The 23377-nt window shown below is 40.0% G+C and overlaps 1 protein-coding gene across 1 annotated transcript; it reads right to left on the reverse strand.

Annotated features, from left to right (window-relative positions):
• Positions 1-2838: 2838 nt before the first annotated feature.
• On the reverse strand, positions 2839-22652 carry DCUN1D1 (defective in cullin neddylation 1 domain containing 1). The gene is made up of 7 exons (XM_026094849.2): positions 22486-22652; positions 14147-14363; positions 12693-12861; positions 11927-12057; positions 7482-7564; positions 7146-7242; positions 2839-5673 (listed from the first exon to the last, which is right to left on the reverse strand). Exons 1-7 carry the CDS (start codon positions 22486-22488, stop codon positions 5594-5596), a joined length of 780 nt encoding a protein of 259 aa, XP_025950634.1. The 5' UTR covers positions 22489-22652; the 3' UTR covers positions 2839-5593.
• Between the last annotated feature and the right edge of the window lie 725 nt (positions 22653-23377).

Consider the following 23377-nt stretch of genomic DNA (forward strand, 5'->3'; position numbering starts at 1 on the left):
CTGGACTAACAGTGATTCTGGATTAGGCTGTTAAAATTTCAATTATATTATAAACAAAATATAACTTTTAAATATAAAGCTTTCTCTTTTTTCCTTTGGCTCTAACAGGACTTTGAGTGTAACAGCAGCAGCAGCAGCAGAGACCCGGCGCTCCAGCGGGCTCCACATCTCAACCTTGTCTCTGCCCAGGCTGCGCAGCCCTGGCTCCCCAAGCTGGTGCTGGTTTATCATGTCTTGTACCAAAACTATCGCACGTGCTTTAGCTACCTGTTCAGCACATTTCCAGCGCTGCTGCAGCATTTCTGAGCCCAGAACTGAAGCTATTCACTCAGGCAAGAGACCAGAATAATCTCAAATTGTCCAACTCTCAAGGAATTAGCTGCTGTCATCCTCTTTGCTGTGCCCATTTTGAAGCCTTTTGTAGTAGAGCCCGATGATCGATTTTGATTAATTCAGGAGGGGAGAGTAGGGGTTGTGACTCTGCATCATTTGGTATCATCAAGGTTTGGGGGTTTTGTTGGTTTTTTTTTTTTTTTTTAATTTTCCCTACCCTTCACCTCCCGCCTCCCAAAATCTCATTTATAACCATGCTGCGGCCTGCAGCGCGCTTGCTCCTGGGAGCAGCCCCTTTGTGCTCATCTCGTCCATAAACCCCCACCCCCAACCCCACCACCACAATTTGAGCTGGATCCTCCCAGGGGCTTTGTTTGGTGGCGGCTTCCAGTGGGGGAGTCGCCCCAGTTTTTTCTCAGGCAAACATCCCACGCTAAGACTTCGCTGGGTTTCGTGGCTGTGGCCTCGTCCTCTCCAAGCACGGCTTTCCCATCTTCGTGCTCCATCAGCCTTGCGGGTTTTCTCGACAGCATCCTGCTTCCCGTTGGATTTGAAGTTGTATGACTTTGACTCCTGCTAGTTGTCTTATCAGCCTTTGCAGGGAGGAGGGCTTGGGCTTTCATACTCTGCATATACAGAACTGAGTTTAAAAGGCAAACGGCTCAATTTGAATGTTTTACATGAAATTGTCAGTTTAACGTCTTTTGTTTTTATTTACACACTGTTTCAGCTTTTAGAGCACCCTCCTGAGTACCTTGACCTCGCTGTTCAGCCACCCAAGGTCCTCTTATCCTCCCCTGCAGCAGCAGCCAGTACAGGCTTGCTCTGTGCCTCCAGCATGTCACCCTTAAGCAGTCACCTTGCTGCCCACTGGCATTTATCTCTGCATTATTCCTTTTATAATCCACATCTTCATTTTTGCATAGTTTTCTGTTTATAGCTAACCAGGTACAAATCAGCTCTTCAACACCTCCATGTTTTCAGTGCCATTCAGGATCACATCAAGCTTTGCATCTCACCTTGTGGCCCTGGGGAATCCTGTGCATCAGGCAATGCAGATCACACTAAAAAACTAGCCTCTGTGTTACATACACATCACATCTACCCCACTTCTGTCACCTCAGGCCTTTGACAGCAGCAGTGCAATTTTCACACCAATAGGTTGATTTTTCCATTTGAAAGAAGAGTCAGGAAAGCACAGTGATTTGGAAAATTTTATCGAGCACAAATTTGGGGGGGGGAAATCCTTCTATCAGTGCTGACTTGTTGTCTGGTGGTGCAGTCAGTGTTTCCAAGGATAAGTATTACTTACTATGCCTTGCTAAACAGGGAAAGCAGTTATAACAGAAAGGCTTGAAGAGAAAGAATCCTTGAAGGGGAGTTCGGGCCTAGTCTAGCATTGGCTAAAATAAGACAAAAAAATTAGAAGATGCTCTAGGACAAGAGGGAGCATGCCTTACAACAGGGCAGGGCAATGCAAAGGTGTGTCCTCCTCCCCTCAAACTGGAGAAAGTAACAAGTAATGCAGTGGGGGACATTCGTTACAGCTACCTCCCCACAAAAGAAAAAAAGATGTGGCAGTATCTGACTATTCTAATAGAAAAGAGCAAAGTGAGAGCAATGGGCTGAAAGTCAACCTTGACAGAATTTGGAACTGCAATACTGCATAGTTCATCTGAGGACAAGTTGTTGGAATAACTTTCCAAAACATGGAGTTGATTCTGTACTGGTTTAAAGACCCAGACTTGAGTTAGAGATGTCTATTTGAATTGCAGGGAAAAAAAAAGTCTTTTAAGTGTTTACTCATGCAGATAACTTAACGTGTTGGTGCTGAAACATTCAGCTCAGTATTACACCACAAAGGCCTATTCCTGATACACTGCGATATTATAATTTCATCAGCTGTTTAATGGTGTGGTCAGCTCTTAGCTCAAAAGACTGAATGGCACCATGGGCTTAAGGAAAAAAAAAATTGTTATATTCAAATAAAATCTACAGAGACTCCTGGCAACATTATTAAAATAAAGTGTGAATGACAAAAGTTTATTAAATGCATTCTTAAAAAATTATATCTTTCTTAAATAAGGATTTCTCAGTACGGTTTCATTGTAAAACAGCTTTGAAGCAATTCATAAGTTACTTTATTAACAGGTTGATCAATAAAAAAAAAAAAAAAAGAGTCATTTACTTATGTAGGGTAGTCTTCAACCAACCATATTTAAACAAACGTACTGTGTGTGGTATCTTTCATTGCATACTAGGTAATGTCAATGCAGCATAGCTGGCTAAGTTTTAACTTGTAAACATTTAGAGTAAGTGGCAGGCAAGATGTTACATCAGTTCTTAGATTCCCACCCCCCCCCCCCCCAAAATAAAAAGGCTTGCTAATAGAGTGCACGTTTTAATCAGGAGATAAATATTCATTTTTTTTTTCCCTCCTTAAAAAGACAGTCTAGAAATAAGTCTTACAAACAATAGACTGAAACAATGCATGAGAAGACTTAGTCATGGCAATTTCACTGGAGCTTTATTGCCTCTGTTGGTAATGAGAGGGATTGTAAGAAGTTACATTTGAACTTACAGAGATATGTAAATGATTTTTTTTTTACTAAATATAATCTTGAGTTTAAGTGTTTTATATCAGGGCACTTCTAATTTTGTACATCTTTAATGTATAAAAAACAGGTTACAAACTTCAGGTGTTCACCCTTTTTTCTGACATTTGGCAAAATTAAATTGATCCATTATGGGGAGATCACCAAATTGAGGACGTAAGCACTTATGAATTAAAGCAATCCAAGTAAGCAACTGTCTGCATTAAAAAAACAAAAACAAAAAACCCCACACAAATATATAAAGGAAAAAACACATGGCCACATCTGAGCACTTCTCAATACAAAATATTCCCTGTAACCAGGCATTTTGTTCTTAGAACACCCTGTTATATCAATGTTTCTTTCAACTTCAGTTATTCATTTTGAAAAACTCTTAAGATGCCATCATAGCACAAATAACCCTTTTCTGCAACATAATTAGTCAAAGTTTTATGTCTTTTTTTATAATTACACAGTAATTATAAGCGTATAGTACCAAACTGATGACAACACTATTTTGTTGGAAAGGTCTTGCATTCAAAAGGAATATTCTTTAAAACACCACGGCATTATGCCACTAACCAATATCAGACTTTTGGAGGGATGAGTCTGTACTGGGATAAAAAGCTAGTTAGTTCTCATCTCAAAACACAGCATACTCGAACTAATCGATCTGAAACTGTACCAAAACCCTCAAGACAGAAAACAGCACGCATATATACCTTGTAGAGCTTTTTTCCCCCCCATAATTTCAAGTCCCCATTTAATATTTACACAAAATTGAGAAAGGAAATACTGAAAGCAGCAAAACACACATTTTTGGCATAGCCAATTCCAGTAGCTGGAGTTAAATTTGCAACATTTTTGTAGAAGTGTATTCTTGAAATAAATGCACAACTGGATTTTCTTAAAAGGGCACTGATATGAGGGGAGCTAACCTTATAGTCAACTTCAAGGCATACAAATAAAATTTTTAGCAGTACATAATAGTCAATTTTTTCCTAAAATACTTCTAGCATCTGCATAAAAGTGTTCTGCTCTTTAGTGCAAGTTCCAATCACTCATTTCAAAAATAATTCTGGCCTTAATGCAGGACTATTGAGAGCATGGACTCAAACCTCTATCCTTACTCATAACTATAGTCTTTCTTTTTCTCTCTCCTCCTTTTCCGTGGAGCTTGGCATTTTCCAGAATAGTATTTATCTCAAGAAAACAAATCTCTTCACAGGTAACTAAGCGAGGAGTAAAAGAACACGTTTAGCATGAAAGCAGCTCTTCAAGAGCTCTTGTAAGGTTAAAAATAAAGAAGAATCACGTCTGATAAAACCTGCTTTGAACAAAACAAATGATTTAGTTATATGCAGTGAGAAGTAACGGTGGATCAGCAAAATAATTTAAGCAAACAAAGCCAGTGTAGTACTTTATATCCAACCTGTGCTTTTTTGGGAAAGCTTTACTCTTAATTTCTGTATTTGGCAACCACAGTGATATGTCAATTTAAGGAAAACTCAACAAGATAAGTAATTAAAAATGGGTGTCATCCACAACAGCAGTACCTATATGTTATAAAGATTTAACTTATGTCTCAGGAGAATCATTTCAAAACCTAGATTCATATCAAACTCATAACCTTCTTGAATACCAGGGTCATTTGTTTCTTCATACCTCAGCCATAAAATTTCCATGTCTGAATTTAAAATACTGTATTGTGTAGCAAACATTTAAGACACAAATTCAGTATATTCAAGTTTTAGATTTCCACAGAAATGAAAAACCTTTCCTAGACAGACAGATAAGCATTTCAAAACTGTAATGAAATCTGATTTCTTAGATAATAACCTAGAGAGTATTAGATTCTATCATTACGCACACAGCTCATCTCAATGACGCTCACTGAAGGCTGACTATAACATTACACGCGGGTGCTGTAAGTGCACAGTAGTTGTGTAGTACTTCAACTGTTTTCACAGTCAGTTGATGTACAATCAAACCATTCAGATAGGCACCTGGATACCCCAGTATTAACAATCTTGGGTTTTGTTGGTTATTTCTGCAATTGTTTTTATCAGATACTCCAAACTCACTTAGACAATACCTGCACTTTTCCAGAAAAGAAAAAGATTATCGGACCCAGTACACTTAAATATATCACTCTTACAGGAAGTGCTATCAATACAGTCTTTGCAACTAGCCCCAAGTGTATATTTAAGCATTTTTTTAAAAAGTGTTTTAATGTTGATCTGTATAATTCAGATGCCATATAACAGTTGTCTGATGATAACCAGCGTTGTGCTTTATGTGAAACCAGAAACCTCAAAATAATTATAAAGCTTCTAAGACTTATGGGAGATGAAACTAGGGTGGTCCACAAAAAAAAAAAAAAAAAAAAAAAAAAAAAAAAAAAAAGAAAAAAAATCCATGATGAAATCCACAATGTTGGAATTTTAACGGGCAAGAGTGGTCCAGACTAGAAGAAAAGCCCAAACCACCAGTAGAAGAATGAAATATGATATGGTCCAAGATGTATCCTTTAAGGTTTGTCTCAACCCTCAGCCATATTGTGAGGATTGATCTTCAGTTCAGTCCAGCCAGCAGAAATTGACTGTGCAATTTTCCATTTCATGTATTTGTACAGACTATGTACACTCTAGAAAGGTCCTTTAGTGCTACACTGTCGTACTTTTTGTCCCAGCAATTTGAGGGCGTGCAAATTCCACAAAGTCATCGATAAGAACTGGCCATGCCCCTAAAAGAAAAAAAGCCCAGAACATAAGAAATCAGGTCAAGAAAACATTTTTGCTTAAAAGCTCCAGATCTAAACAAGTTATTTAGTATCCTGTCTTAACTGGGTAAAGTTTCAAGGAAAAAATTATCATTTGATGCAATTGCTTGAAATTTAAGAGCAGGTTAAAGACTTCTCTTTCCCTTAAACCCAGTTAGTACACATCAAGGGTCATATTTCTGACATATTGTTGACCAAAAAATACATGCTAACAGAATTTTAACAGCAAGCTGTCCTGTTGGTGGAGCCGGAACTCAAACTTGGTCTCCAGCTTGGCAATAGCTGCTTACAAACTTTTGAGCATTGTATGAAGAAGGCCTATGCTCTAAGCAACAGCATAGTTTAGCACACTACAACATTTTCAGGTCAAAATATGATTTTATATAAATGTAATGCTCATCTGTTGGAATCAGCACACACAGCCACGTTCAAAAACAGCAAAATGCACTTCTATAGACAATGCCATAGAGAACTGGTACTACGCTATACTTACTCCTTCATATTCCTTATCAAGAGGCAGTTACAATGCATACCGATATTTTACATATTGAGGAATGTGACATCCAAAGAGACCACATGAAGTTTTAAAATAATATTTTTTTTAAACAATCCAGAATAAAAAAAATTGTTTAAAAAACTCTTTAGTCTTTCTAAACTACACTGAGTTATTATGGGCAACAGCCCATTTGCTTGACGATAAGGGGATGTCCATAATTACTAAATAAAGTTGTAAAAGTTCACTTCCCCCAGTCTGGAGGAACCAGAAGTTTACAGTTTCCTCCACTCGATGAAGTGATCTGCTGCCAACAATTGAAGGTAATTAGCTGTTCTTGGCTACAGATGGACTGGAACAGGAAAGATCAATACAAAAGTTTAGAAGAAATACTTTTTGTAAAAATAACTCACGTCTAGTAATCCCCATATACTGCCAGCTTCACTTCAATACTATTAAATATCCAGTATCTTCCCATAAATCAAAACAAGCAAATTTAAAAAATGTTCTCGGCTAAGAAATGCAATAACCAGAAGACCCCTGTTAAAAACCCCCACACCACACATATAGGCCAGGAACCAGTTACTTTGTTGAAGATACCAAGAACTGTGTTGATAAAGAAACTGTGTTTTTAAATGGACAGATATCAGGGTTTGATTCGCAAAGATGCAGTTAGTATCTTAGTTTAGAAAGAAAGGGAAAAAAAAAAAACAAACAGATCTTTTGGAAAGTATCAGCATTTCTTTTTTAAACCTGTGGTAATAAACAGATGATAGCAACATGCATTAAAGTCATTATTTTGACTCTGGACTTTACATCATCACTGATATTCTAATTATGCCATTATTAGAGAACTGTACCAAAGCAGATACACAATGATAAATGCAACATAAAACAGAGTACGAAGTGTAAGAAGTTAATAAAAGAAAATGGAAGTGTTTACCTTCTTCATCATAGTTAGACATATCATCTGCTATCATTGTACTAAAGTCTAGAAGAAGGTTCCAGGTGTCCTTAGGTATTGATCTTTTATGATGCTCCTATGTTGAGGAGTAGAAAGTTTATATTTTTAAAACATTTTAAAAACCTATACAAACTCAATATCATCTTGGACATATCCATATTCCCAAAGCATATTTCTCTTTTGTACACACTATAAACTGTAGTATCTGGGATCCATGTCAAAACAATCTGTCTCATCTATTCAAAGACGTAAACCTATTTATCTTTGACATTTTGAAATTACTGCAGTCCAGTTTATATAAAGATTTAAACTTACCAACAAAAATTTGTTCCATAAGTCTAGAAATTTAAATCTTCCATTAAGTACTAAATTCCAGTAGGCAATGGCCATTTCTAAATCTGTAATATTAGAAATATATTACTGTTAGAGATACACATTTCAAATATATCATCTCCACAGGTATCTAACACTATGATGAACCATATACTCAAAACGGAGAAAAGTCAATCTAATGCAAATATACTCTTGGATCTTTTACAGAAGACAACCATAGAGAAATAGTGTTACACAAATACTTTTTTGATTTTGATACTACCAGTTGAATATAGAGAACTGAAAACTGACCATATTAATATTTAACATATCTAAAGTCACACAAAGATATTTCATACTTTTTTGCTATCTAACGATACTCTAGGTACTATTCAGTAAAATACTGACATCTAGAAATGCTACTGACTCGAGAAGAAAAATTCATAGTATTTGCAGTATGAGCTGCTGAAAATATTTCCTTCTTTTTATAAATTACAATTTGCATAAAACTAGCTTTTATGATTTTATTTTTAGAGTAACTTCGTTGCAGGTTTTAGCTTTGTATGTTTGTATCTTCAGTCAGACTTCCCTCAGAAAAATTCTTTAACTAACTACTACATAGCAGATGGTGGGTTACTCTGCCTCCTGCCCTCTCCCCTTGTTTTTTCGGAGTGACACCTGTGAAGCTGTTGCTTGTTTTGCATCAGCTTCTCAGGGTGACCGAGAAACCTGCTCAGGAACAAGAACAACCTGCTGCCTGCCAGGTACCATGTGCGGCTGTTAGCAGCAGTTGCGGCGGGGAGGGAGGAGAAAAAGAAAAAAAAAAAAAAAAAAAAAAGACTGGTTAGCCTAGCAGGAAGGAAAATGCACTCTGGTGTTGGCCAAAGGCTAAAGTGGCACGCAGATATTGTTTGTTAGTGACATCCAGTAACTTGTTACTTGATAAAAGAAAAAAACAGAACACACACTCATGTATCTGAGCTCTCTACCTGGCATGATCACTATTACCAGGAATCAATGAGGTCCGTTTTAATAGGACGCCTTATGCCTTTCTACAGGCTGTCGAATCTCCTCTTCCGCAAACAACTGATCAATTGCACTTTCAAAAAATAAAACAGACTTCTTTCCTCCAAAAGCCCAACGTATCTTTAAAAAGCAGGGGGAAGGTGGATCTTCTGAGTGAAATCAATAACAAAGAAAGCCCAAATTGCACTGTTAGGAGAAAAAATAGAGGCTGGGGGGTGGAGGGCGGGGGCAGGGGTGTTCTGAATTGTTTGATGCATTTGAAGTTAAAAGTTTTCCTCCAAAAGTGTAATTGCATTATAATGCTTCCTGACCAAAGTAAACAATAAAATGCACGGAGGATTTTCCACTAGCTTCAAGGGTGCAAGATTTCACACAGAAGGTCCAAGACTGAGGCTCCAAGAAGCAGGGACAAATTAAACAGACGTCACAACTAGTCAGTAAAAACACTGTATCTGAAGATGGCAGCTTGCTAAAAAGACAAAGGCTAGGTACTTCTCTTTAACAGAGGATTCGGGTACAAGACATAAGCTCCTGCTTTCAGCAAAAAATAGTCTTTCTAAAAATGAATAGATATAAACTTCAGATTAAGCTGATCAATTCTTTGAGGAAACAGACTGGAAAACCAAGCTTAATTTACTTGTGATGCATTAGTAGTAGATACACCAAACATGCAAAGTCATCAAATCTCTGCATATTTATAGTGCTTTATAAACAAACAGTACAAAAAACCTGTGCATTTTGAAGTGCCTATATGATTACCACGTTATTCTTGTGGCTAAGCAAAGGCCTTAAAACAACAAATTGCAGGAAACTGCAACCTCAAACTCCTTCAAGATGGGGCCAGACATATAAAGCATAAAGACATAATGGCTTAGAAAGACACTACATTTTTTTTCTTTTTATAAAATCAAGAAATTTAAAAGTAAGGATATATTTTTAGGTGTTCATAAGAAAAGGTAAGACTGCTTGGGAAAGTCCTCCTTAACTGATAACACAGAACAAAGTACAGATCAAATATCAAGGTCTTAAAACTGACTCTCTGCTTTAAGTGCTATGCAAAGAGGCGAAAGAGAAGTGAACAATGTTTGAGATGAGCATCAGCTAAAAGGTTTTCTCAAACGATATGCAAATATCACAGGAACTTTTAAGACGTGTGCAGTACTTACATGGTAGTACAGAGTTATGCAGAGGATATGCATTTCCAGAACTGTGCCTAAACCACCCAACAATGTTTAGAAGATTAGAGACCAATATATATTAAAATCAATTTGCAAGTTTCTACAAGCAATTATTTAGACACTCCAAAATTAAGTCCCTTGAGGGTTTCCAGAATAATTCTGCCCTATCCTAAGTTCATGCCTAGAATTGTTTGTTTATTGGCTTTATGAGAAACAAAAGGGAGTAAGCATGTGGGTTTTAAACTTAGTTCTACACCACTTCCAGATCCAGAATAAAATCTCACAGTCCATATATGCTACATGGACTTGAGATAATTATACTTTCTTTGTCACTGTTAGAGCTTAGCCTGCATAAAGAAGCTTTAAGATAAATGAGGAAAAAAAGCAAGAGTCAGTTTTCCTGCTAAACCATTTTTACTGAGGTCTATTCCACCTGGGATACTCAATAGACTCATTTCTATATAGGACTAAATCAATCAGAAAAAGAGCGTAAGTCTTCTTTATACCTTAGAAATACAGAGAAGAAAATCAGAGGTATGTATTAAACAAAACAGGTCTGTTACGCTTATTCTGAAGCCTTGAGAAAATTAATTAAAACCTACACCATTTCAATATATAAAATCATGTATCATTATGATTTCACTTTTACCAAATGACAGGAATTTTTGCAAAAAGATTACTTCTTGTGTAAAGTTGTTTAAAGATTAAAAGTGCTATACAAATGCTAAATGTTACAAGAGCAACCTGAAACAAACTGTAATCAGATTGCAAAACTGATTCCACACTGACACTCTGCACCACCTAACTTCCAGCCTCTCACAATTCAGTTACTGTGCACATTTTCCTTGGTGTGGCAGCCTACTGCCCCCCACCTCCCAAAAGACTTTCTACACAAAGTAAGAATCAGCCCATTCATTTATTTACAGGATTCAGATCTGGCTACATGTATATGCACGTGTATTTTTCAACAAAGTTTAGCAATGCTCTTTTAGCTTCTTCAAAGACAATGAAGCTCACAATTCAAACAAAAACAAAACAAAAAAGCAGGAGTACAGAAAGATGTTAAAGAACGACACAGATTTATTAAGAAGACACGGCGCTTTTGCTTATTTCATTATTTTCTAAAATTAATTTTAAGCCAAAAATTGGTCCACATACACGACGCACAATAAAAGCAAGGCAGAATGCCTGTGTTTTCACAGCACATGACTGCAAAACTGGTGAGTGGCAGCCAGCTCAAGGTGTTTTCATCAGTCAGAAAAATAAATTTGCAAGCTGCCAACAAAGAACCTACAGGCCATTTAGTATTTTATTTCTTCTCAAAAGCAAAACAGTTGATTTAAGTTAATAACTACAGACTCATGAAATACTAGTTATGGTTAACATCTCAACTACACTGTATAAAAAGGACTTATTCATATTTCTGATTTTACACAGGTCTGTCATGAAACAAAGGATACACATTCTCACTAATTAAACATTACTGTTTGAAAGAAATTTTGTTCCTCTATTTTTGCTGTTTTGAATAGACAGATTAATTTACAGTTTGTTAATTTATTTTCCTCAAAACCACTTTTTTTCAAAAATTATTTTTCATGAGCAATTCTTGCACTTCACCTGTTATGCTAATGAAAAACACGATCAGCAAAAAAAGCTCTGAAACAATGGAAAAAAAACCCCACTCATTGAACCAAGGAAAAAAAGGCCATAGGTCAGCACATTTTACCTTATAAAAGAAACAACAACAAAAGCCATCCAGCCCAGGATACAGAAATCTGTTTGTGCTACCCTAATTCTACTTTGCAAAGATATTTACATGCATTTCTGGTCTTGTAAGAGACTTTGCACAAGTGTTTTTACACATTAACCAGTTTTACAGCTTAAATTCATCCTAAAAGTGAAAATTCTACTAATCTGTCCATTGCTGCAAATTTTATGTGATGTAATTACACCTTTAGTATAAGACTACAATCTATTGTCTTTACTTAGAATTGTGCACATTCTTAATGAAAGAATAAACCCTCCCACATAAATTTGGGCAGTCTATTCTAACGATGCAAACATTTCAATCAATTTGAAAATGTGACATTGACATCTAACTTTCACAACAGAGAGATGTGTTTTATCCCAAGGGTGGTTATCCAAATTTCAGACTTATTGGATCATAATAATACTTTCGCTTACTGCTTTAAGCAGAACATTTCCTGCACCTATGCACAAGTGTTTACAAGTAAGAATACATACCTAAACCTTTCTGTCCCGGATTCTTTGCAAAGTTGAAAGTAAACTGATAAAAATCCTTAAATCTTCCCGGCTCTTTTAATTCTTGCTCCATCTTAGGAATCTGGGCCTTTAGTTTTTCTATACTGTCACATCTGCATTTAAAAAAGCAAGTTTATTTGTGTATTAGTCATTCTGCCATAACATACAAGATAAAACTTTTAAAACCTTTTATAACCTTTTTGTGGTCAGTACAGCAGAACTATCAAAGCAAAATTCAAGAAGTCCCTGACTCATCTGCATTTATACAACAATTTCATTTCTTTGTTGTTTTTTCTTCACATTGCTATTTCCATACACTATCTCACAGACCAGATCCTACAATGTACAGTATTTTCAGAAAAATGGGACAAAGGCAAGACAGACACATTCCCAGAAGGCAAAGAAAACGCAGCTATGCTAGACTGTGGACCAACATCCTTGCTTTACCTACTCGAGTAGCTCTACAGCAGCCAACTGAAATGCTCATGCAACTAAGGCAAGTAGCACTCAAACCCACATCCCCTTTCTGGGACACTAAGCATCTAGCGCACAGATAGCAGATGCATTTTTATAGATGCAGACAAGTGATACTAGACTCTGAAAAGTTTCTGAAGTTTGAAAAGACTCTCAAAACATTCTGAAAGGACAACGTGATTCTAAAATCCCCAAAAGAAGATTGTTTCACTGTATGTTCCTATTTTTGATATTAAATTACACTGCCAGTGTCCAATACCTATTGCACACTTACCCTAGCTCAGTCATTCCATCCATGAATTCCAGCTTTGAAAACTCGCACTGTGTTGCAGCTCTGAATTTCCATGCAATGATGAGTACAGTAATGCTGGCTGGATCAAGTGCTAGATCATCACAGAACTGCTGTATACCATCTATACCAATTTTATTTTCGTCTTGAGGATCTTTGAGATATAAAAGTAGTTATCAAGCAAAACTCCTCAGATTTTTGAAAAAGCTAATATTTCTTCAACAAGAGTTTTTAAGTGAAAGCACACATTTTCAACAAGTAACTTCTGGGACAGGCCCATAAAGTGAGTATTTTAAAAACAAAATTTAATTAGTATTTTCAATGGTTAAGCTTTAACTCTTGAGCAAATTACTGCAATAAAGCCTATACAAAGAAGTTTTTACATTATTTTCATTGAGAGACAAAAGCATCACAAACATTCGTTATCTGCCTAACAATATACATGATACTCTTGACTCTTTCTATACAGAGAACAGTGGTCCTTTCCCACCAGTACACTTAATTCTTGGCATCTTTGGTAAGAGTGCTGATATGGGTACCACTACAGAGAATACTATAATATTGACAGGCCCATTACAAGTTGCACTGATGCAAATAAGCAAATCTCCCCATAAACTATTATATTGACATTAATTTTATGCATTTTCTGGCATCACTAGCATGCATGAGATTGGACAGGGTAACCTCCAAGCGGAAAGTCACATTGCCTGATTACCAATTCCAAGTCAGCCAGTCAGTCCTCCTCTTTCCACGAAGGAGTCAACATCTGCTCTGGAAGTGAGATGCTCACATTTCAAGTGCACTAACAAAGATATACTAACTCAAGCCAACAAAGACTTCAGAAAAATGGTATTTGGATTATGCACACACATGAAAACCAACACAAAATGTAGCACTCATTTCTAGATTTTTTTTAAAGTGCTAAAACACTGAATTTGTTTTACTGTATTGAATCCACCTTAATGTTCATGGTAGGATAAAATCAGTTGAGCACTGCTGGTAAAATAGATAAAAGACTTTCTGTTCTGTTTGTAACTGTCTGAAAATAAGCAAAAGGTGAATAAAAAATAAGGCAGAGTCCATCCTTGGTAGCTGACTTTTAACTATGTAAGGGAGAGAGTTCTCAGTAATATGCCTCCCCCAGAAGAGCCACCAACGATCCACATTAACCACTACACTTAGTCGCTGTACACAAAACTCCACTTTCAGACCTTGATCTTGTACAAATGTACATAACTTAAGTTTACATAAAGCAATTGCATGTAATCCTTGCAAAAACAAGGCCTTAAATATACTTAGACTTGTATTATTAGGTATGGAAAAAAACAGTTTGAAAAAGTCAGTTAAAATTTCCAAGTACAAGAACAGAGCCGCAATGAAAGATTGTACTTAAGAACATACACAAGTAGGAAATAAGGCTTAAAATCCACGGTACTCACCTTTATATCTGTTATATAGCTGTTCTAACTTCTTTCTGTCCAATGATCCTTTTACGCTCTCTCGTATATAAAGTTCAGGATTTTGGAAAAAGTTGTCTGTTGCAACATCTAACTTCCAGTCATTCTGAGATAGACAACTCACTGCTGTCTTTTCACTAGATTGTGTGAAGACCATAAACTGACGCACTTTATCCTTCTGTGACGATTTCAACTTGTTCTAGCAAAAAGAGACAACACTGAACTAGAAATGTTTTACTGTAAAAGAAAAAAAATCAGTACCTTACACAACTATTATAATTTTCCCCAGCAGTTGCACCTTTTTTCTACTAACAGACATTCAAATCAACATTTATTCTCTTACTTTACAAAATCAGCTGAATCAGAAGATACAAATCAAAGCAGCAAATACCAACGCAAACTGAAGAAATCGTCACACCGAAGGGGCTGAGGCAATCTAGTAGCTTGCCTCATTCAGTCCCAGCTCACTGAACCAACAGAAGTATATTCCCTCTACCCCAAAAGCGTGGAGGAAGAGGTGCAGGACCACATGCCAGGAACAGGATCAGCCCTCTTGACGGCAGCAAGGCATCAGGCCAGCTCAGCCATTTCAGGGAAGTACACACCAAAGCGTCTTCAGTGACTGATTTAGAGGTTTTTCACTCTGAAGGTGCTCAACTCCACCTACATTCCTGCAAGGAGGCACTAGCATCATTTCACAGGTGCAGGAGCTGAAGCTCAAAAAAGGTACGTAATTTTGCCCAAGAGGCTGACGGGGCAGCGGGGAGGAAGAGCGAGCCAAGGTGAGAACTATGCAATTTCAGGCCTGGTGCTCAGACCAAGAGACACCTACTCTCTTCAAGTGCAAAATGTAATCAAGAACTTGCTGCCACTAAGTTACCAGCATAGAGCAATTCCCAAAGATATTTCTGATGAGGGAAAGCACACCCAATATTTCAAAGATATTAGTTACACAAAACTGTAACTGCTAATCCAGAGAAAGCAATCTTACACAGCACCTGCACTAAATCCAAATCCAGTTCTAAAGTTCATTCCAGTACATTCAAAGGAAAAAGATTCCTAACGTTACAACTTACTAAAAGCTCTGACTTTTTAAGGCAGGATTGCATTTTGTATATGGCACAAATATTTCACTTGCAATTTACCCTGCATTCTACCTAGATTTGTGTATTGCGCTCATCTTTGCAATTTCCAAGTGCATGGCTCTTTCTCAGGGGGACAGGGAAAAGAAAAAAAGAAAATCTCTTAAAATTATGAACTATTCTTAGCCAAAGAATGAATAGTTCTGGGAAAGTATGGACTGAAACCCTTCACTCCAAAGGATGCTTAGTGTCGAATCACATCTTCATTAGGAAAAAGAACCAATGCTGCAGAACACAAATTCATCTGCCCTAAACATCAAAATCGGTTTTCTGCTGCTTGATGACAGTGAACACTACTATTCATAAGAGTGGTTATGTTACCAGATTCAGAGCTGCACATTTTATAAATACAAGAGAGTAAATGTGACTTAAACCGATGCTCACATAATACACCAAACAGCCCAATATCCTTTACTTTAGGATCTTCTCGGGGCAGGGGGGAGGGATACAAAACTCTGCTGAAGCTAAAGTTTTAGCACACACACTGCAGGTTTAAATATAGTGATACTAGTTACAATATACTATTTTTAAAGTTTCAGTGTGTTGCTTCTCTATTTTAGTCTCTTGAATAATTTTCCCATAACGGATCTTTTGCTACAGAAGTTTCTAAAACCTCAGATTTTTCAGGAATGGTTCCAGGTAAAGGTCAGGCCATCTGAGCAGGTCCTGCAAAGGCTCACTGCGGAAAATTGGCACATATCTTCTTGGAGATACTGAGCATCCGCAGTTACCGAAATTAGATTTGTGCAAGCTTTGCATTTCACAGAAGACATTCAGCACCTTACAATACTGAGCTCAAGCTTTCACAAAAGTTAAACTTCATTTATATTGGAAAAAACACGTGAAATTAAAGAAATGAATAATGAATTTTTAGTTGCAGCTTTTACAAACATATGATAAACTTTTTATATAAAGAACACACACTACTGAATGAAATCCTAGAAACCAAGATGAAAAAATCCCACAGCTAATTCTGTGTCTCAATTATTAGCTTCCTCAAAGCAACTCCATGCGACCAGACTGCTGCATCACCACAGATTCAGCTGTACTATAGGACAGAGTCACACTTATGACATGAGCTGTTTTGGACAAAGCTGACAGCTTTAATCATTAGCTCCATTTTTTTTTAAATATACATACATAAGTATGCATAGCACTTCTTATAGTGAGTAGTCTTGAAACCCTCAAGAAAGAGGCTTTTTTCTGTCCTGTGTAACCTCCTCTGGCAAGAATAAACTCTAAAAGCTATGACATAAAACAAAGTAGTCAAGGAACAGGTTTACAAGGGCTTCAGCCCTTGGATGCTGAAAACCACAAGAGGTAGTGGGTTTTGTCATGTAAGGCGAGTATACACTTTATTAGATCAAAAAATTGCAGCTTAAATCACTTTTATGATAAAACTAAAATCCCATATAGGCACATGAGACATTCCTACGCTTGGGGTTCCCTAAATGATAGCAACAATATAAAACCTTTTTTAAAAAAGAGCACTGAATTTGGCAAGAGCCAAGAAGCTGATAATACATAATCAGGAGAGCATTCTGTAATATACTAAGGTACAATACATCACACTGCTCAACCATAATCCTTCTCTGGACTACCTGCATTTTTTTACTGGTCAAACACGAGTTAATTTTTAGCGAAGTGCAAAGCCCTTTATATTTGATGAGCCTTTCCTCAGAAGCTTGCCAATGTGGACAAGACACGGCACACGCTAAGTAACTGGACAACTCTTTGTAGGCCTGCTACGGGACAGCAAGAGATGAAATTACTGCCGAGTTTTTATTATCCTGTTATAGCTCTTATTTCATCACTTTAAAAAGCCACACTTCAAGCAGGAACAGGCTCCAAGCCTTCTGCACTTTTAAGAGCTATTTCTAGAAGCTGAGCTCTAACAGTCTGTTATTGTTTTAAATGTGCCATACAGGCGCCACGGCACCTATAACCTTTAATCCTGTATTCATCAGGCAACAAATACCTTACGCTGCAATTGTACATGCTGTAATACAGTGCAATCTGTTTAAAATATCAAAACTTTAATGCTAGTAAAAAGGGAAGATTGTTTTTTTATCTAATAGATATCTTATTTGCTAGATACACAGATAAAACACAACACAAAACAAATTAAGCTTACTAGTAAGTCTTATCCTTGGGGTAAAGGGAAAGGAAAAATACAGACCTTCTAGACTTTGATCAAGTCTGTGTGACATTCAAGCTACCTTTTGTAATGAGGGTGTCATAAGAGACAGAAGGTGAACTTGCTTTAAAAGTAGGATCAGAGGAAATTCCCTAAACAAAAAGCCACATTATGTAGATTCATAAGACTACAATAATTACATCTTGCCAATGAATCTCCGATCCCAGAATATCAGCTTTAAAATGAAAATTTACCTCTCCCCAACACCAAGTACCAAATTTGATAACTCTAATTCAATAACCTGTCTTTGACAGTGACTAGTACCAAATACTTCAGTGAAAGGCACAAATTTTTTTTCCCCTCCTTTCTGGCCTCAGACTGAAACTTCCCCAGTCTTTAGGAAATAAAAACTGCTAGAGCTGATTTGCCAACTCTGACTATACAGTTGGTTTTCCTTGTGATCTTCTGCACTCAACTTTTAGTCACCTTAGATTCAAAGAATAACTTAACACACTGGTTATCAACACTTGCTGGATAGCTAACAGCTGTATGGCTAAAGATGAGGGCCCCGCTCTACTGGATAACATCCATGGGGAACAGTAACATCCTTCATCCAACACTGGCTGGACTGGAGGACCCAGGACTCCTACCAATGTGCTGGTTTTGGACTTTGCTCAAGGGTTACACATGACTGCCAGCTAGACGAGCAGCAGATGATCAGTTTGGAGAATCTCCGCCCAAAATTCCTTCTGTCTCCCCAAAAAAAGGCATTCACACAGTTACTTCTTGATAACGAAGCCTGCTTTTCACCTGCCCCTTTCCAGCCGCTGCTCACAGCTGATCCAATTCTTGTTAGTATCCCCACTAGCGAAAGGAGTTTGAACAACTGAAACCCGAACAACTGACACCTGAACGACGTGACATCTGTGCTTTTGTTTCAGGCAGGACTCTTAAAGAAAAGCCTGTTAAGTTCTCACACATGTGACAGGTAAAAGCCTTTTCTAAAATAGTATAAACCTCCACAAAGTCTAGACTTTTATACTAACTGCATTTAAACCTCAGCAAGAGATGTGGCTACGGGAAGCATCCTTGTGCTTGCAAAGGATCCAGTAACATCACTTCTAATACAGAGCAACTTCTCCAGCCTGAACACAGTAGATGGGGTTTGTGCATGTAATAACCTTACAGGTACGACTGTCTGTCAAGTCTTTATGTACACACAAATGGTCAAAAGAATATTCCTTCCTCCTAGCATCTGAATAATTCCATGTTGGAATACATCCACCAAGCAGACATACAAGACACCTGCAAATAATCATGAAGTTTACTGCTGGCATTCAACAATACATGGCTGCAGTTTAAGACAATCATGAATATTTCTTCTTTGTTTGATAAGAAAATAAGAATGAATCATGACTTATTTCTGTCAGAAGTCTATGAATACACCAACTTACATTTTAATCCACCAATTGCCATGGCATGTGTGCCTACTACACATAAACAAATGTAAAATCCAAGTTAAAGACATAATGATTAAAGTAAATACAATATAAACAAGCATGCTCCTCCACTAAATTTTATTTTCTACAGTTTTTCGAAAGGAGGACATGCAAAGGAAGATGGTAAGGACATTAAGCTTCTATTTCAAACTGAAGTGAAACTCATTTGTTTGCAGTGGATTAGAACAAAATTTAAACATTCACAAGGCCTATTGAGACATACCATCCAAAGAAAGAGCATGAGCAACACAAAGTTGCTTTTTACATCCTCTAAAATTCTTTTAATGGATAAAATCATTCCAATACTTGCACATGGGCAGCAAGTCTTTCTTGGCAGACAGCAACATAGATACCCAGAAGAATGAAGTAGCTCTAAATAGTGCTTCAAGGCAATTCATGTTAACCTGACAGGTGGAGGAAATATCAAAAACAAAGCTTTTTCAATTTTACCTCCCTCCCCTCCCAAAAAGGGGGTGGGGAAGGCACAAAATAAAGCTGCCGATTGTTAAGTATTCTTAACTCTGGTCCAGGGTGGAAGCTCTATTCAGCCATTAGAAGCTGCTTTCCTAGATTATATTTGCATTGGCACCATAAAACATCACTAAAATATCAAGAGCTACATAATAAGTTTCACACCTCGTTCTCAGAGTAGTTCATATTCCTGCATAATTTTTCTGTGGCTCTAGTTAAAAGTGATTTTACAGTACAAGTTCAAAGGGTTCTCAGGTAAGCTGAAAGAGGAAACAAGATCATGCACCATCTTGTCTAACACTCGACTACCCAGTTCTAAGCACAGCGCCCAAGAATCTACAAGTTTTACTAGAGGAAAACCCAAAACAAACATTTAGTATCAACAAACTACTACAGACATGAACAAGCACCAGGTGAAGCAGCCTAGCAGAACTGCTTGTTGAGTTAAACACCATGTAACAACGTCATAAACTAGAATAACATTACAGGAGACAGTGCCAATCATTTAAAAATTCAGTATTATGAGAATTTCAGCTTTCTGCCATGTGAAGTTTAGTACAATAAACTATGTATTTACCAACACAGAAATATTCTTCAGAGAACACAAAGTGGACAATATAACAGACAACATGAACAAAGCCGGTAAGGTTAGCATTTGGCTCCAAATAAAGATACAAATACATGTTTGTCTCGACTATCACACATGGTCCTAAATCAATTAAATCACACAGTAAAGCTAGCAGCTCTGCTCCTCAGGGAGGATGGCTCAGAGTGAAACTGGTCAGCTTGCTGCCAGCCGCTCCGGCTTGACTCGCAGGCATGTCACTTGTCCTCCGGGTCCGTGCGGTGGAGCAGCAGCACACCAACAGATAATGGCGAAAGGAAACCACTTCTACAGCAGGCACTCAGCTCAGATGTAAACGTGGGCCGGGGAGAGGGACTGCTACCCGTGAGCCACGGACCACAGCCAGGGTGGCGTACCGGAGAGCTTCTGAATTTAGCTAAATGGCCAGAGCGAGCAGTCAGCCAAATGGGCTGCCGAGACGGCCTCCTTTCCAGGTTATCGGACAAAGACAGGTCGAAGCCGGGAAACCTCTGTCCCAAAGGCAGCGGCTGTGCAAACACCGGTGAGGCCAAGTTAGAGCCAGCAGTGCTCCAACCGGTGGTGCTGCACGGGCGAGCAGTGGCCAGGCCTCAGCTGCGGGAACCGGCTGTGGCCACTGGAAGGTCCAGCCAGGGTGGCAGAGCAGCAGGGCAGAAAAGTGGGACATCGAACCTTGTGTTTCTGGATGGAGATCTCCAGATCTCTGCAGCCAAGTCTCCCCACCCTTTCCCACAACTGGACAGAAGATTTTGACATACTGCAGGTATAGGTACAGAACCTTGTACCTGGGCACTAAGAACTATTCATACCTGTATCTATAACTTATAAAAGCTGCAGCCTGTCATTTACTCCCACTTCAGTGTCTATGCCATCCTTTCACCTGTGTGTTGGAGTCCAGAAGCCAAACCCGGCAAATACCTGTCTGCACAGCACCTAATGACTACGCTTGGGGCCATGACTGGAGCATTCAGATACTCCCTCCAATCTGATAAATACCAATCTATCAGTACTGTTCCACAGAATACATCTGCTAGTTCTTCTCTCGAGTACTATCAAGACAACTAAGCAGATTAGCTTTTTGTGACAAATAGCAGAAGCCTTTCTTCAGCATGATATGCCTCACTATTTCTACTATATTGCAATTTATTAAAGCATCGTTCAGTTTAGATTTCTAAACGCACAGCCAGCCAAAAATACATGGATACACAACACATCAACTGTGTATTTATTTTGCACACCTACACCTGGTTTACTGTGAGACAGTTCTCAGTGATTTTTCAGAATAAAACATCTTCATAAAATTTTGCATAACATTACTAGGTAAGTGTTATTTGAGACAATCCCAGAAACTGCAGAGATACAATACAATATCTACACAGCCTGAACTTAATCCAGACTTCAGTTCCAAGCACCCATAAAAAGTCAAATGAAAATCTATATCAAACTATTAAATTAAAAACCTGAATCAGTAACAACAGTGACAAGTTTATTACAGGTCTAAACACCACAGTACTAATTTAAAACCCGGCTAACCAAGTTTTTATACTTTAACTGTGGGTTTAAGACAGCTTTGCACCAACCAGTACACCAGTAGATCTTAGACTCCCTCTTACGCCCTTGCTAAGACAACGCACTGCTACGGGAAAGTTGCTTTAAGTGCAGAAACATAGTTAAAGCTGGCCTAAAGGTATGACTATAAACACATTCACTTGGGTGCATGCGACACTGTGTGCAAGAGACCAACACAGGACTCCCTTTTTCAGAGCTATTTTTTTTTCTTCTGCAAACAAAAATAACAAGTTTTACTCCAACCACCCTGGTTTCCCTGTGGGAGGGCGAAAGGAGAAAGGCAGTAGATTTGCAGCCCAGAGAGCAAATCCTCAGCTGCTCGGATAAAATTTTTACGGCGAAAACACCGGCCAGACCAGTCTTCCTCCGCGACACTGGCAGGAGCAGGACTCGCCGGGGAGCACAAAGCCATTCCCTACGGGTTACCGAGAGGGTGCCGCTTCGAGAAGGATCACGGCACCCGGGTCTCCCGGGCAGCCGCCAGCAGCGCTCAGGAAACCGCCCCAGGTTCGCGCCGGGGTCCGAGGCACCCCCGAGCCGCCGCTGCCCCGCGCCCACCCCGGCACGGACCGCACCGGCCCGGGCAGCGCCCCCGGCCGCCCGCAGGCCAGGCCGCCACCGGCCCCCGGCGCCCCATCGCCTAGGCCCCAGCGCTGCCGCCGCCGGCCGCGGCCCCTCGCAGCCCCCCCCCGGCGCCGCCACGCGGGAGGGGGCGCCGAGGGGCATCGCGCCCCGACGGCACCGGCCCGGCTGCTTCCCCCCGCTCCCAGCCCCGCCGAGCCGCTCCCGCACCCGGCCCGGCTCCGCCGCCGCTAGGCCGCGGCCGCCCCTGCGCCGGCAGCGCGCAGGCCGGCGGGGCCCGAGGCGCGGGGCCGAGCGGCGGCCGGGAGGGCGCTCACCATGTTGGGGGCTGTGCGGGCCTCTTCCCCTCCCGGCTCCGGCGGAGACTGAGGGCGGCGGCGGCAGCGGCTTCCTCCGGCGGCGGCGGCGGCTCGCGGCTCCTCACGGGCCCTTCCGCCGCCTCCCGCTCATGCGCAGTGCGGCTCATGGCCGCGCCGGGCCGGCGGCGGGGAGCTGCGCACGGCCGGGCAGGGCGGCGGGCCTGGCCCCGCGGCTCCTTACCGAGGGCACAAGGTCCCCCCGCACGGGCCCTGCCGGCGAAACCCCTTTATCTCCTCACCGAGCGAGCCGAAATTAAAACTTTGGGGGCAGCGCGGTGTGTTCGTGTTTGGGCGGGGGGTGCTGCGCTGCGCGGCGGGGCCGGCGGCGCAGGCCCGAGCTGGGAGAGGGGCGAGGAGGGCAGCGCGGGGGGACCGGTGGCACCGCTTCCCCGGCTCCCTCCCCGCGCGGAGTGACAACCCCTTGCCGAGCCGGCGGGGTTAAACCCACACCGCTTCGCCTGTGGCTGTAATTCTGCGGATTCGGTTCTCGCGCAAGAAACGCGGATTGAAGCTTTGTAAGGTTTTTTGTAGGCTTTTTTTGTCAGCTTTTGTCTGTGGGCCCCGGAGCGGCCGGTGAGGTTTCATTGCAGTCTTCATTCCGGGCCAAGAGGCGCAAACCTGGCCCCGGGCTGGGCGGTGCGGGCTTGCGAAGCAGGCTGGAGACTGAAGTCGTGGAGACCTGGAGGAGGTGACATCTCAGGGCATCAGTTTTACAGCCGTTTTCACGTGAGACCACCTCTGTGCTTGTAAGATCTGATCGACAGGTTGTGATCCCCTTTGCAGAGCTGCTGTTTGCAAATGACTTATCAGCAGATGTGGCCTTTTCTGCAGTAGCAAAAAGAGGTTGTTG

Source organism: Dromaius novaehollandiae, chromosome 9 (genome assembly GCF_036370855.1).
Source record: "Dromaius novaehollandiae isolate bDroNov1 chromosome 9, bDroNov1.hap1, whole genome shotgun sequence".
Taxonomy (NCBI): domain Eukaryota; kingdom Metazoa; phylum Chordata; class Aves; order Casuariiformes; family Dromaiidae; genus Dromaius; species Dromaius novaehollandiae.